Below are 13,796 nucleotides of genomic sequence, written 5' to 3'. Positions count from 1 at the left end.
TCATTTTCATATTTTGAGTTGCACTGTCACAGCCTATTCTGAAATTAGATCATAGAGGCCATTTTAATACTCACAGGTATATGGTAATGTATGGCCTTTACTGATCTTTACCCTTCATCCTGGTCTTTACCCTTCTGTTGCCAACCACGTCCTCTAGCACGAACTAGACAGAGATTCAAATGGTTATTCTGGACTACTTGTTCTTTAATAGATTTTTTTTAAGTCTGCCTATGTCTTTATAGCTTTTTATTTTTTTTCCTCAACAGGCCTATCTATGGCTTTGAATTGAAACAGAAAAAAGGGTCATTAAAATTACCAAATTTTTAATGAGAATATTATGGCAATAGAGAAGATTTTGCAAAATAAGGCAACTTATGTAGATCTAAAGAAATTTTACTTCTAGACAAAAATAAAAGAAACCATTCAGTTATGTATCGAGTGTTAACTTCTCAGTTAAATCATCTAAATGGAAGCCATTCTCCACAAATACTGATGGTGTTTTATTTTAAATACTCACAACTTGCATGCCATTCAACCATAAAGCATTTATTTGAAGTAACCACAGTGTCCAAAATTTTGACAGTTTCTAAAAGGCTAAGTAATTGTTATATTTTATTGACACCTCATCACCCCACAAATTTATGACAGTCAAATCTGTGAAATCAACCTTGGAAATTAAAAAAAAAAAGATACCTATGTCTCTCCAAGACAATCAGGATTTGTTTGTTCCTCCCATCTACCCCACCCACCCATCCTCTCTTGCTCTCATCTCTCACTTCCTTTTGCCTGAGAGACTGGGTTTCTCTCCATTTCACACATTCATGCTACTGGTGCACAGTTATGTGACCGACCACACTCTCCAGCTCATTAAGGTTCTGTTCCCAGTCTGCTTGCCAGAAAGGGATGTTTCTGTCCAAGCTTTTCTTCTCTCAAACACCGTCTGAAAATATAGTCTTTTTCTTCCTCTCTTTCTCCCCACTCCTCCTCTTCTCACTGTAATGCAATCTATGGGTTGAAGAAAATGAGTTGTTTCTCCTGTACAGTCTGGATTTTACCAATGGCATGCTCATGGTTAATTTAGCACGTTCCTCTGTGTTGTCTGTAAGTCTGTAGTTCATGCTAGGGTCTTCAAAGTTTGATTTGTTGACAAGACAGACTGCTGCAGAGGTCACACGGCATTTTAACCAGGCATCTGATTCGAAAGCTCATGCTCTTAGCCAAAATGATTTACCATAGCCTTTGCGATGTCTCTAAAAAGCCTCTGTGTGGTGAATGCCCCAGCTAACTTTCATCTTTGTTGCCAATTGAGCTCACAGATAAAAATTTTGCTTAATAAGAAGTAGCTTCAAAAAGGCATTCAATGATGTGGAAATGTTTATGCCAATAGCATATTTGGAGGAATTTTAAGCTTTGTTTCATCCTTACCTAATATTTAATTATTTGCATCAAAAACCCTGGTAAAGGAAAAACAACGCTAATCTGAAACAGAACTCGCTATCAGGGATTCCTCCTAAGTTCTTGTTATGAAACAACCCAAAATAAACGGAAAAGCCATGCTGAGGAGCCCCAGTCTCCACACTGTCCACTTGAGCATAGTTGGATGCAAACACTCTTCTCCCAGATGGATTGACGGCTGATGGCACCAGGCTTCCCAGATCTTGGATATGATAAAAAATATGCATATTTTGAGAAAATAATATGGTTTCTCTCTCAACTGAAATAGGTCAGCTGTTTCTTGCTCAGAGCTATGATTATTTTTCTCTTTATCTTAGTGAAAAATGCTTATTTTGTTGCTACATTTTGCACTGATACAGAAAATTAGTTTGCTTTGGAGAAAATATATACAAACTCGATTCAGATTCAGAAACTTTAATTTGCATGATCCATTTTTCTAAATGAGTTGCTTAGTTTTTATTTTATTTAACAAGTTAAACAAATGAAGAGTAAAAATGCTTCCTAATGAAGGCAGCCGAGTTGTTTAGTTTTCTTCTGCTAATATGCTTGACTTCCAATTTAAAAAAATCTATTTTATGTAGAAATTTCATTTACTTTGTAAACTTTAGGTTTCTAAAGTATTTAGTGTGAGTATGCAGATAATACTCAAAATTCAGATTTCACCCCATCCTTTTCAATATTCCAAAAGCATTGCCATTTTTAATAGCTTGGCTACTGTACCCTAAAACATGCTGACTAGATAGTGGCATGAACTGTATCTAAGTAGAAAAACATTTCTGTAAAAAAGCCATTAAAAACTGAGGTTTCATTTTAAATCAATATAGTTTTGATACCCAAGGACATTTTTCCTTTTAGAATATATGTTACATTTTTAATTCTGAATTTTTTTCAACATAAAAAATATCCCAAAATGCAAAAAGCACAGCTCTTGGGTATACATACCATATATTTTCAACACTCATTAATATTTTCCTCATATTTACTTGAGATTCTGCACTTTTAAGAGAAACTTTTAAAAAGTCTAGATATACTGGTGGAGTATTTCTTCTGTGTGTGAAAACCGTTTTGTATATATAATTTTCAAAACTGGTATATTTGGGTATCTCTCCTCTTTGGATACTTCCTTCTTCCCTATAAATCAACATAATGCTTTCAAAATTTATCACTGTTAATACATGGAGACCGAATTTATTTATTTTAACTGCAGAAAATTCATTTTTTGATATCCCACATCCAACCATCTTTTTTAAATGGGCACTGTTATTTCCAAGTTTTAGCTGCTGCAAAAATGCTAACGTGCACATCTCTGTACAGGCATCCTTCGTACAGTGGACCTGTGACAGCTTAGAGGATACACATTTTTAACTTTAGCCGGTGATGACTTCCATCTCCCCACACAATCACTAACACCTGCTACTGATGCCAAGTCAATTTTTTTTTAAGTTTATGTCAATATAATCAGTATGATACATCTCGTTGTCTTCTAGACTTGCCTTTCCTGGCACTGCTGGGGCTGAGCACCATTCATGTTAATTTTCCTTCCGTGTTTCCTCTTCTGTTAAACTGCCTTTTCCTGTTGTTAGCTCACTTTTCTACTGGATTGTTTATCTCTTTTTCTTATTGGTGTATGGTTCATTTAGTCTTCACCTTTTATTGGTTATAAATTATACAGATTTTTTGGGGGGATACTATAATCCTCTTTACCATGTCGACAACTCAAATACAGCTTTATAAGGAAATTTTCTTTCTGACTTAGTTCCAGAAACAATTCTCCTAGCACATGCAGGACTCAGGAACTTGACAGCCAGTTGGGAGGAGACAGTGAATCTGCTGCTACTCCCTGGGGATTGTCCCCCGGGGTGGGGTGGGGGGGTGGGAAACAAAGAAAGCTGATAACTAGTCTGATCATCTTCAGTGGACCTCCTGGTATTTGCTATTAAGAGGAGATTGTATCTATTAAACGTCCTTAGTGGGAGGTTCCTAACAAAAGAATTACGCATCTAAATGGACCAGAATCTGTGAGACACAGCTCCTTGATTGTCGGTCATATAGGCTGTAAAGTTCTCTGGGTTATAAAATGGAGATGTTTAACGCCTTAAGAGCTCTCTCTGTGTGAGAAACCCCACAAAATCTCCCTTGGAGACCTCATCTATTATTTAAGGACAGGCAAATCTCAGAACAAGGGCCTCGAGAACCACACAGGAAGTCCCACGTCTCTGTCTACTTCATCTGTACCCTCTGTCTGTCTGTCTCTTTGAAATTATTAGTAAAGGTGATATTGAATGAGGCCTCTCTGATTCATAGGATTCAGTCTGACAATCCAGTGGTGGATTTGCTCACAAGTGTCATCAGCGATTTTGCCAGGGTAAGCCTGAACACTCACTGAACCTCGACCGTCTCCTTTCTGCCTTGCTTCTGGACTCTCTCTTTCTGCCTATCTGATTTTACTTGACGCATCATAGAAACTGTCTTTCTATTGATTTCCATTTCTTCAAAAAATACTGTCTTTGCCACCTTCCTACTTATCTTCACCTCAAGGCAACTGGCTGGTTATGGGGCCCGGACTGGAGCCAGGACTGGAGTTAGGATTCTTTAACACGCATATACAGTATAACCAAAACATTCATGCCGCTTTTTTCACATCACCTTTCCACATTCGCAAGACAGTCTACTTTTCTTATAATTTAAAAATAAGATACACTGATAAGCCAGCATTCAGTAGTATAAAAATTTTAGTAATGCCTGCTCCGAAGGATGGTTCTGTGAAAATCATATGCCATCTGGCTATCTAGAGAAACCTATAAACTTATTCATAAAATTCTAATAAACAAAACAAGAAACTTACTAAAAACATGTCTATTGGCTTTTATAGAGATATGCATCCCATGGATGCTCGGTAACTGTTTACTAGCTGGCTTTTCCTAGATGGCTGCTGCTTGAGTTCTGTATAAAAAGAGGAAGAAAAGCCATTCAAAGGAGTTACAAAATTTTCCAAAACAAAGTCCTAGGGGTGTAACAAGTGAGAAATTAATATTGATGTCTTGATTTTGTTCTCAGTTTTGAACAGCCAGACAATACAGGCCCTTAGAAAATCAATGTGTCAGCAGTTTAGAGCATCCCATGGGGGCCACTTTTTCAGGTATTTTAACAACAAACAGAAAACCAAGGTGATTTTGTCCCAAGATGGTAAATATACAATAATCATGATGAGGAAAAATTCTGTCACTCCAAAATGAATGACAGATACAAACTCTTAATTTTAATCAAATGATAAAGAAAAGACTCCAAATAGGAGAATACAAAATCTATAATTTGTCAAGATACGAGGAGAAGTTTATCCTCAACAGCATGTAAACAACTTTTTCAAGACAGAAGAAAAGTGCATTCAAACAAACACAGCTATAGAAAAGGATAACAAAATAAGAGGATGTAAAGCTACTTTCTCATAAATCAGGCTCACAGTAGATTGTAGATAAAGAATATATTAAGACTGACACAGACATATTATGTGCTATAATTTTACCTCTATAAAAATAAGTGAGACAATAGACATGTCAGATGCAGAAAACAAAGTAAAAACAGTATCAGTGAAATACAAACAATTAAGGTGGTCGGTCAGTGGTTTATTTATTTTATAACTAGAGATTTAATTCCATTCACCCATTTCTCACCTGTCCTGGCAACCACTCATGTGTTCTCTGTATCTGTGAGTCTATTTTTGTCTTGTATTGTTTTCATTGTTTGTTTATTTGTTTTTAGATTCCATATATAAGTGAGATCATATGGCATTTGTCTTTGTCTGATTTCTTTCACTTAGCATAATACCCTCTATATCCTTCCATGTTGTTAGTAAATGGTAAGATTTCTTTTTGATAGCCAAGTGATAGTCCATGGTAACAGCTATCTATTTTAAACAAAAACATATATGAAAAGCCTTGGAGAAGTATGAAATGTTTAGAATAGTGTTTGATACATAATAAGGCTCAATAAATATTTATGATAATAATTATTATTGAATTTCCCACTAATTTTTATAAAATAGGATATCTCCTACATCTAATATACAAATACATTAGAAATTGAATCAGATTCTTATATAGTACATTATATATTTATAGTTTTTGACTTAATGACTACTTAGAAGACTTTCCACCATTAAAAACTAAAGCTGTTTTTCATAGCTCCTGGTGACCTCTTAGTATTCTTTAGATAACAACAAAGTAATAGAGTGTTTAAAGTGAGCTAAAGAACTGCGTATAAAAGCATTCAGAAAAGTATATTATGTTTATTTTGGATTCAGAAAAAAATGGTAACCTTCAAAAAAATGTATTTTAATTGAGGTATAGTTTATGCACGGCGAAATGCCCAGGACTTCAGTGCACGTTCTGATGAGTTGTGACAGTTGCATACGCCCTTGCAACCACACTCCAATCCTTCCTGCCCCTTTTCAGTTAAGTCCAGGCTCACATCGAATCAACCACTATGTAAATATCTTTCACCACATGTTAATTTTGCCTGTTTCAGAACTTATTAGACATTTAATCAAACCACGTATGTTCTTTTGAGTCTGGCTTATTTTTCTTAGCCCAGTTTTTTAGGTTCCTCCATGCTGTTGTGTGTATCATGGTCTTAATGCATTTTGAGGTTGAATGGTATTCTACTAAATATGTTTAAGATAACTTACTTATTGATTCTTCTGTCAGTGGAAATATGAGTTGTTTTTGGACTGATACGCTTAAAATTAAAAATATTATGAACATTTATGGGCAACTGTTTATGTCAACGTAGCTGTTGAATTGCTTAGCCAAACGGAAAGAGTGTAATTAACTATCTGAGGAACTGTCAGCCTGTTTTACATTTTCCTAGCAGTTTACGAGTTCCCACAATCCCACCAAAATTTAGCATTGTTAGCTTTTTAAATTTTAGCTACTCTTGTCATTGTCCAGTGCATTTCTCTGATGACTAATCAAATTGCACATTATTCATGTATTTGCTGCTCATTAATACATCTTCATTCACGTATTTAAATCTTCCACTCATTTTATATTGAGTTGTTGATTCTTTCGTTCCCAACTGAATTACCTTAAGACATGTCTAAAATCAATTGGCCATATGCGTGTGATCTATTTCAGAATTGTCAACTTTCTAGCTTTTTGGTAAACTGTCCAGGATTTTCTGTTTCTCAACATGCTGACTCTAAAGATAGTTTCACTTCCTCCTTTCTCAAAGCGCAGCAGCCTTATTGCAACGGCTAGTATGTCTCGTGCAATGATAACCAGAAATGATGGAAGACGACATCCCTCCCTTATTTCTCATCTTCAGGGAAAAGCATTCAGTCTTTCACCAGTGGGTATAACTATAGGTTTTCCACAGAAAAAAGAACATCATGCTGAGAAAGCTTCCTTCTATTCTTACATTTGTACTTTAAAAAATCATAAATGGGTTGTGAATTTTGGCAAATGACTTTTCTGCATATACTCAGATCATATGGGTTTTCTGTTAATATTATAAATTATATTGATTGTATTATGAATGTAAAAACAACATTGAATTCCTGGGGTAAATCCCACTTGATCATCATGTATTATTCTTTTTATATGTTGCTGGATTCTATTTACTAATAGACAGTAGAGATTTCACTTCTGTGGTCATGAGAGATATTCTGAGTTTGTTTTTGTTTTTGTTTTTGTTTTCTTTTCTTATAATGTCTCTCTGGTTTTGATCCGGAAGTAATGATGGTCTCATGAAATGAGTTAGAAATGTTCCCTACCCCTCCATCCTCTAGAGAGTTTGTGTAAGAGTGTTATTATTTCTTCCTTAAATGTGTGACAGAATTCATTTGCCCTTGGATGGTCTTTACAGAAAGGCTTATAATTTTAAATACAATAGATTTAATCAGCATAGGGTAATTTAGGTTTTCTATATCTTCTGGAGTCAGTTTTGATAATTTTCACCTTTCAAGGAATGTGTGTGTTTAATCTAAATTGTTGAGATTTGCAAAAATTGTTTTCATATTTACCCTATTATGTTTTTAATAGCTTTTTATTTTTATGCTAAAATTTCCTATTTTTTCCTTATTATTCATGTTTTCTTTTTTATTGAATGAAAGATTCATTCAATTCTTTAGTGCTTTACAATTTTCTTTTTTTTTTTTTTTTAAATATGGAACGCTTCACGAATTTGAGTGTCATCCTTGCACAGGGGCCATGCTAATCTTCTCTGTATCGTTCCAATTTTAGTATATGTGCTGCTGAAGTGAGCACAGTGCTTTACAATTTTCAAAATTTTTTTTAAGTTTAACATTTTTTATTGAGTTATAGTCATTTTACAATGTTGTGTCAAATTCCAGTGTAGAGCACAATTTTTCAGTTATACATGAACATACATACATTCATTGTCACATTCTCTTTCGCTGTGAGCCACCACAAGATCCTGCATATATTTCCCTGTGCTACACAGTACAATCTTGTTTATCTATTCTACATTTTGAAATCCCAGTCTGTCCCTTCCCACTCTCTGTCCCCCTGGCAACCACAAGTTTGTATTCTATGTCTATGAGTCTGTTTCTGTTTTGTATTTATGGTTTTTGTTTTTTTTTAGATTCTGCATATGAGCGACCTCATATGGTATTTTTCTTTCTCTTTCTGGCTTACTTCACTTAGGAAGACATTCTCCAGGAACATCCATGTTGCTGCAAATGGCATTATGTTGTCAGTTTTTATGGCTGAATAGTATTCCATTGTATAAATATACCACATCTTCTCATGATTTCATAATCCCATAATAACCCCTTATTTTTCCATATCCTCCATTGCAACCTCCCTCCTCTCTCCCCACTGGTAAGCACTAGTTTGTTCTCTGAGTCTGCTTCTTTTTTGTTTTATTCACTAGTTTGTTGTATTTTTTAGATTCCACACATAAGTGATATCAGTGCAGTGTTTGTCTTTCTCTGTCTGCCAAATTTCACTTAGCATAGTGTTCTCCAAGTCCACGTCGCTGCAAATGGCAAAATTTCGTTCTTTTTTATGGCTGACTAGTATTCCATTGTATCTATATACTATATCTTCTTTATTTGCTCATCTGTTTATGAGCACTTAGGTTGCATCCATACTCTAGCAATTATAAACCGTGCTGTTATGAACACTAGGGAGCATGTATCTTTTTCAATTCATGTTTTTCAAATACATATCCAGGAGTGGATTTGCTGGTTCATACAGTAGCTCTATTTTTAATTTCTGGGGAAACCTCCATACTGATTTCCAAAGTGGCTGCACCTATTTACATTCCCACCAACAGTATATGAGGGGTCCCTTTTCTCCACACCTTTGCAACATTTGTTATGTGTTCTTCTTGATGATAGCCATTCTGATAGGTGTGAGTTGTTACCTCACTGTGATTTTGATTTGCATTTCCTTGATGATTAGCAATGTTGAGCATCTTTTCATGTGCCTGTTGGCCGCTTGCGTTTCCTCTTTGGAAAAATGTCTGTTCAGTACTGCCCATTTTTTAATCTTTTTTTTTTTATGTTGAGTTGTCTGAGCTGTTTATAATGTTGGATATTAACCCTTTATCAGTCATTATTTTTTCTTATGGTTATGGGATATACATTCTTTCTTCTTCATATATTGTAATTTCTGAATGGACGCTAGACATTAATGATACCATGTTGTTGAGTTTCTGTATTACACTGTTCCAGCAGGTGGCCAATAGAACTGTGAATCAGCAAGTTCATTTCAAGCTCTGTTAGAATCTGTCTAGCAAAGTCTTAACCCTAGGACTATAAAGTACATACTGCTAAGGGTCATTTTAGGGTCTCTACTGATTTCTTATTAAATAAGGTCTTGCCATTGTAGCTGGATAGAATTTGGATCACCCCAAGCACTGAGTTCTGGCCACTCATTTAGCTCACAACTTCTTTGTAGTATTTCTTTCCGGAGTAGTTTTTCTTTGCTTGGCCTTGGGAAGCGTCCTACCTACGCATGTGCAGTTTAGCATTCAACAAATAATCAAGAAAACCTCTGTGCAAATTTCTTGAGCTCTTCCTTTTCAGAGTTTTCTTCTTTCCGGACACTCATCCAGAAATTCTCTCCTTCCATACTCTGGAACGCCAGCCTCTGCGCCTTCAGTACAGTGAGACCGCTGGGCCCTGGTTGGGCTCCCCCTGTGTCTCAGTCCAGAAAGGCCTTCAGGCCAAAAGTTAAGGCCATCATGGGGCTCACAGAGTTTGCTTCCCTTGCCTCAGGAATCCCAATTTTGTACTGCCTATTGTCTAAAATTCACTAATTTATACATATGTCCAGACTTTTTGCTCTTTACATTGGGAAGGCTACTCTGTGAACAATAAATTTGTATGACTTTTTAAATTCTTTTTCATAAGTTCCAAGAAATTGCATTTTTTAAAGAATAATCAGACATTTTATTATGCCTTTTCCAAAAAATCTTCGTAATATGCAAGTCTGAGATGTAAATCACCAGTTAAGAGTTGAATGCAGTTAATGCAATAAAATCAACTTCTTAAATGAATCTCCATGAATCAGTTTCAGAAAATGGTTAATGTTAAGTTTTGTATCAGAGGTCAAAATGCATAGGGCAATGATCTATATGTACAACAATAAGACTAGTAAAGTGTGAATATCATAAGATGCCACTGAGTCACTAAAAATTACATTTTCTTAGAAAATTAAAATCATTTGAAAAGTGCTCATGATCTAGTTACCTGAGAAAGCAGAAGATAAAACTATGCACTGTTTGACAAATATTTTGGGAGCAAAATACTCTAAGAGACATAAAAAAAACTGGAAAGTCATAAAATGTGTAGTATGACTTTCATATTTATATTTTATTTATAGATTTTCTGCATAATCCATATTATATATAATAAATATATTACTGTTTATATCTAATAAAATTCTTAAACCATTTAAGCCTGACATTTATAACAGTCATCTAACATCTAATAGTAAAATAAAGCTTTTGTTCTCTCCTTGTTCGTACATCAGCCTCTCCCATTCCACAGTACTTTCCCCCTGCTCTCTTTCTGATTATGATTTCATGATTGCCATACAGTGATTTCCCCCAAATTTTTATGTATGCCCCTCTCCTTTCCCTCAAGTTTTAATTTCATATTCCCATCTGCCTATTTTTAGATTACTTCAGTATTCGGTATAGTCCTGAAATCAGTATATCCAAACTCAACTTATTCTGTTAATAAACAGAATAAGCATTGCTTCCTAGTTACCTAATTCTTCTCAGAGATATCATTTTTCCTATCTCTTAGTTTTACAGTATTAATTTTTCCACTGATTCTCTTCTCTCCTTCACATTAAATCTTTCCTTGAGTCCTTTGGATAACACCTCTTATATACAAGTGGTTATTTCTATTGCTGCTTGTCGAGGATTTATTGCATTGAGAGCCCCAAATATATGTCTTCCCTGCATTCATGCCCTTTGCCCTGTGTTCCCTTCTTCTCTGTGTCTCTTACTACCATGAATCTCTGAGCCTTATATGTGATGAAACTGTGGACTGGCTACATCATAGTCACCCTTTTAGAATAAAAAAGCTGAAAAAGCATAAAATTTCATTTTCTATACTTTTTTGCTGCTAGGGTTCTGAATGTGTAGTTGATTTAGAAATGAATGCACTCATAAAAACTTTGTAGTTGAAACTGAACCACAGTGAGACAGGTACAGCGCAGGGTTTAAATCTGGTTGCTGTACTTTGTGGCAGGACTGTTTTCTGGACTCTGTGACTGTAGTAGCTCCTTGAGTCAGCAGGCAGGTTCCGGTCATGATGACAAAGGCAGCAGTTCCTCTAGAGGCAAATTCTGCTGTGTGGTTATGGGAGTCACTCATGAAAGTAGGGCCTGGAGTCTCTTCTCAGACAATTCTATAGCTATTCATGCATTCTTTTCTGCTTAAACTGGCTGGGGTGAATTCAGTTATCTACTGTTAATAATGCCAACTAGTGGTTTCCTTGTCTTTAAACAACAATACTAATATCTTGAAAGATTATTAAAAGGATTGAGTGGGACAATTCATGTAAAGCACGTTAACATATGCTACCTGCCAAAAATTAGTTTGTTGTTTGTTATTGTTATTGTAAAGTGGCTTAATGATCAGAACGTCTGGGTTTGAATTATGGCTTTTAACACATGTTCTGTCTACAATCTTGGTGAAATTGCTTAACTGCTCCAAGATTTGATTTCTTTACCTACAAACTAGGCCAAAAAGTATAACTACTTCATAGATTTTTTTGGTGAAAATTAAATAAAAATTTCTTTTCTGCAATTCGCTCTTCTCCACAAAAATCTAATTCCATCAAACTCACCTCTCACATTGCTTCCTGTTTTTAATGCCATGATCTCACCTTGTTCCCTCGGAGTGCTGGGCATGCATTTTAAAAATAACACCCAGTGCCTCTACATTATATATCCTCTGTTTTTCAATTCAAATCCATTTTTCAAGTTGTTCCTATTAAAAATAACAGCCAGTCCCTGTACATTATGTATTCTTTGTTTTTTTCAACTTGAATCCATTTTTTAAGTTGTTCCTTTTCCATGAAGTCTTCTCAGGGCCTTCCAACATAACTTGATCAATTCCTTGATCTCAGAGATGCTACAAACAGCACCATGCATTTTAACACTTCACTGCTTTCAATTAGTAAATGTACCTTACTTCTTTCCCAAATGGATTTTCAGCTCCTTGAGATCAGTAACACTTCCTTTTTAAAAATATATCTAACAGAGTTCTTAGAAGGGTTCACTATTCAGTAGTCACTTGAAAAACTGCTGACTGGATGACTTACCACGTCACTGAATTCAATTAGATTATATAATATTTTGGACTATGTCATTAAATGTTCAGAACTTTGGTGTAAGAACTTGGTTAAAAGCTATTTAATACTATATACATGTATTTTTTCCTCTTTAACAAAACATTTCTGTCTTTGATTTCCTTTAATTGTGCTTAATTTACCACAGCAGCAATAATAACATTAAATGAGTTGACAAAGTGAACACATAACATACCAGTGTCAATATTAAAACATGAGCATGACTTCTGTTCCTTAGACATACTTGTCAGCAGCGATATAAGACTTTGCACAGAAAAAATGGCTTAGAGCGTTCTTTTCAACCTAGGCTGCACGCTGGAATCACCTGAAGAGCTTTAACAAGAAATACCAATACCTGTGTCATAACCCCAGAGACTGCTCTTTGATGGTACTGGATATGATCTGGCAACGGGACATTTAAAGTTAGCTGGGTGATTCTCGGGGGCAATCAGGACTAAGGAGCACTGGTCAGATGCTCTTCTGCATTTAGCATCCTCTCCCATTCACTTTCCTCTCACTGTTTTGCTTTAGGAACATACTGCCTGCTTGGAGAGGTTTAAGGCCATTCATTCCTTTGGCATTCCTTTGCCGTCACCAGTGACACCTTTGGCATATATATACCAGTAAGGATGATAAAATGGCATTATTTTGAAAACTATTTTCTGACAATATCTTTCTGTAATTTCAGCAGGCAGAAACAGTATTCCCATACATTAGAAATAAGGTAATGGCTAAAATATCAGCCTGGCAAGAGCAGAGGGGAGGAGAAAGGGAAGGAAAAGCCTACAGCTGTACCAACTATAAATCAAAGTTACAGTTTCAAGTTGTGTGTACCTGACTGATGGAGCCCAGATCGTCAGTGAAGCTGTTTACTTCTGACAGAAGCAGAGATATTATAGATTTTCTCAACAAGCTGCATCTTCCCAGGGTTACCAGACTCTGAGAGACGTAATGCTGCACCTGAAACTGAAGATCAAAATGAGTAGGTTTCAACTTTCTATCAAGTCAGGTCAAAATCTATTTAATGGGCATTTCCTAAGATTTACTACTGAGCCCCACGCTGCGGGGAATACAGAAAGTGTCAGCATGATTCTGGGTCAGTCTCAAGCAAAGTTGTGAAACAGACAGACTGTAATAATATAAGCAATGACATTTTACAGCAGTTAATATTTTGAAATGTGTGACAAGGTGCTAAAATGGAAGCTTTAGCTGAAGGACCAAAAGATAGTATTGTGTAGGTAACAGACTACATACAGAATGAATAAAGGAGATGAGAAAACAAGATTCTCAAGCCCTTACCCACTAAATACAGATATGGGGATAGAGAGAGATAAAAAGGGTAACAGGGAGAAGTTTGAAGATGCCTTTGGGGAGAGCTACTGGTGTGCCCCGCGTCCCACCTCTACTCTGGTGGCACTTCTCTATTCTCCACAAGTCAAAAGAGAGATGCTGTAGCATGAGGGGAAAAAAGTGCAGACCTCGGAATTTTCATGGAGAGGCAGCAAAACTA

At 35.8% G+C, this 13,796-nt stretch overlaps 1 protein-coding gene and 1 non-coding gene across 3 annotated transcripts in view; both read right to left on the bottom strand.

Moving 5' to 3' along the window:
- Positions 1 to 13,796, bottom strand: part of MEI4 (meiotic double-stranded break formation protein 4) — a 143,252-nt gene that overhangs the window by 33,608 nt on the left and 95,848 nt on the right. For both annotated transcript variants that reach the window (XM_072966281.1, XM_072966282.1), the window contains exon 4: positions 13,121 to 13,252. In XM_072966281.1, coding sequence (XP_072822382.1) covers positions 13,121 to 13,252 — 132 coding nt within the window. The remainder of the gene's footprint in view (positions 1 to 13,120; positions 13,253 to 13,796) is intronic.
- LOC116281667 (U6 spliceosomal RNA) lies at positions 7,612 to 7,718 on the bottom strand. The gene has a single exon (XR_004191129.1). It is a non-coding gene; the product is annotated as a U6 spliceosomal RNA (small nuclear RNA).

The sequence above is a fragment of the Vicugna pacos genome, chromosome 8 (assembly GCF_048564905.1).
Source record: "Vicugna pacos chromosome 8, VicPac4, whole genome shotgun sequence".
Taxonomy (NCBI): Eukaryota; Metazoa; Chordata; class Mammalia; order Artiodactyla; family Camelidae; genus Vicugna; species Vicugna pacos.
Note: the sequence above shows the minus strand (reverse complement) of the source record. Positions and strands in the feature narration are given on the sequence as shown.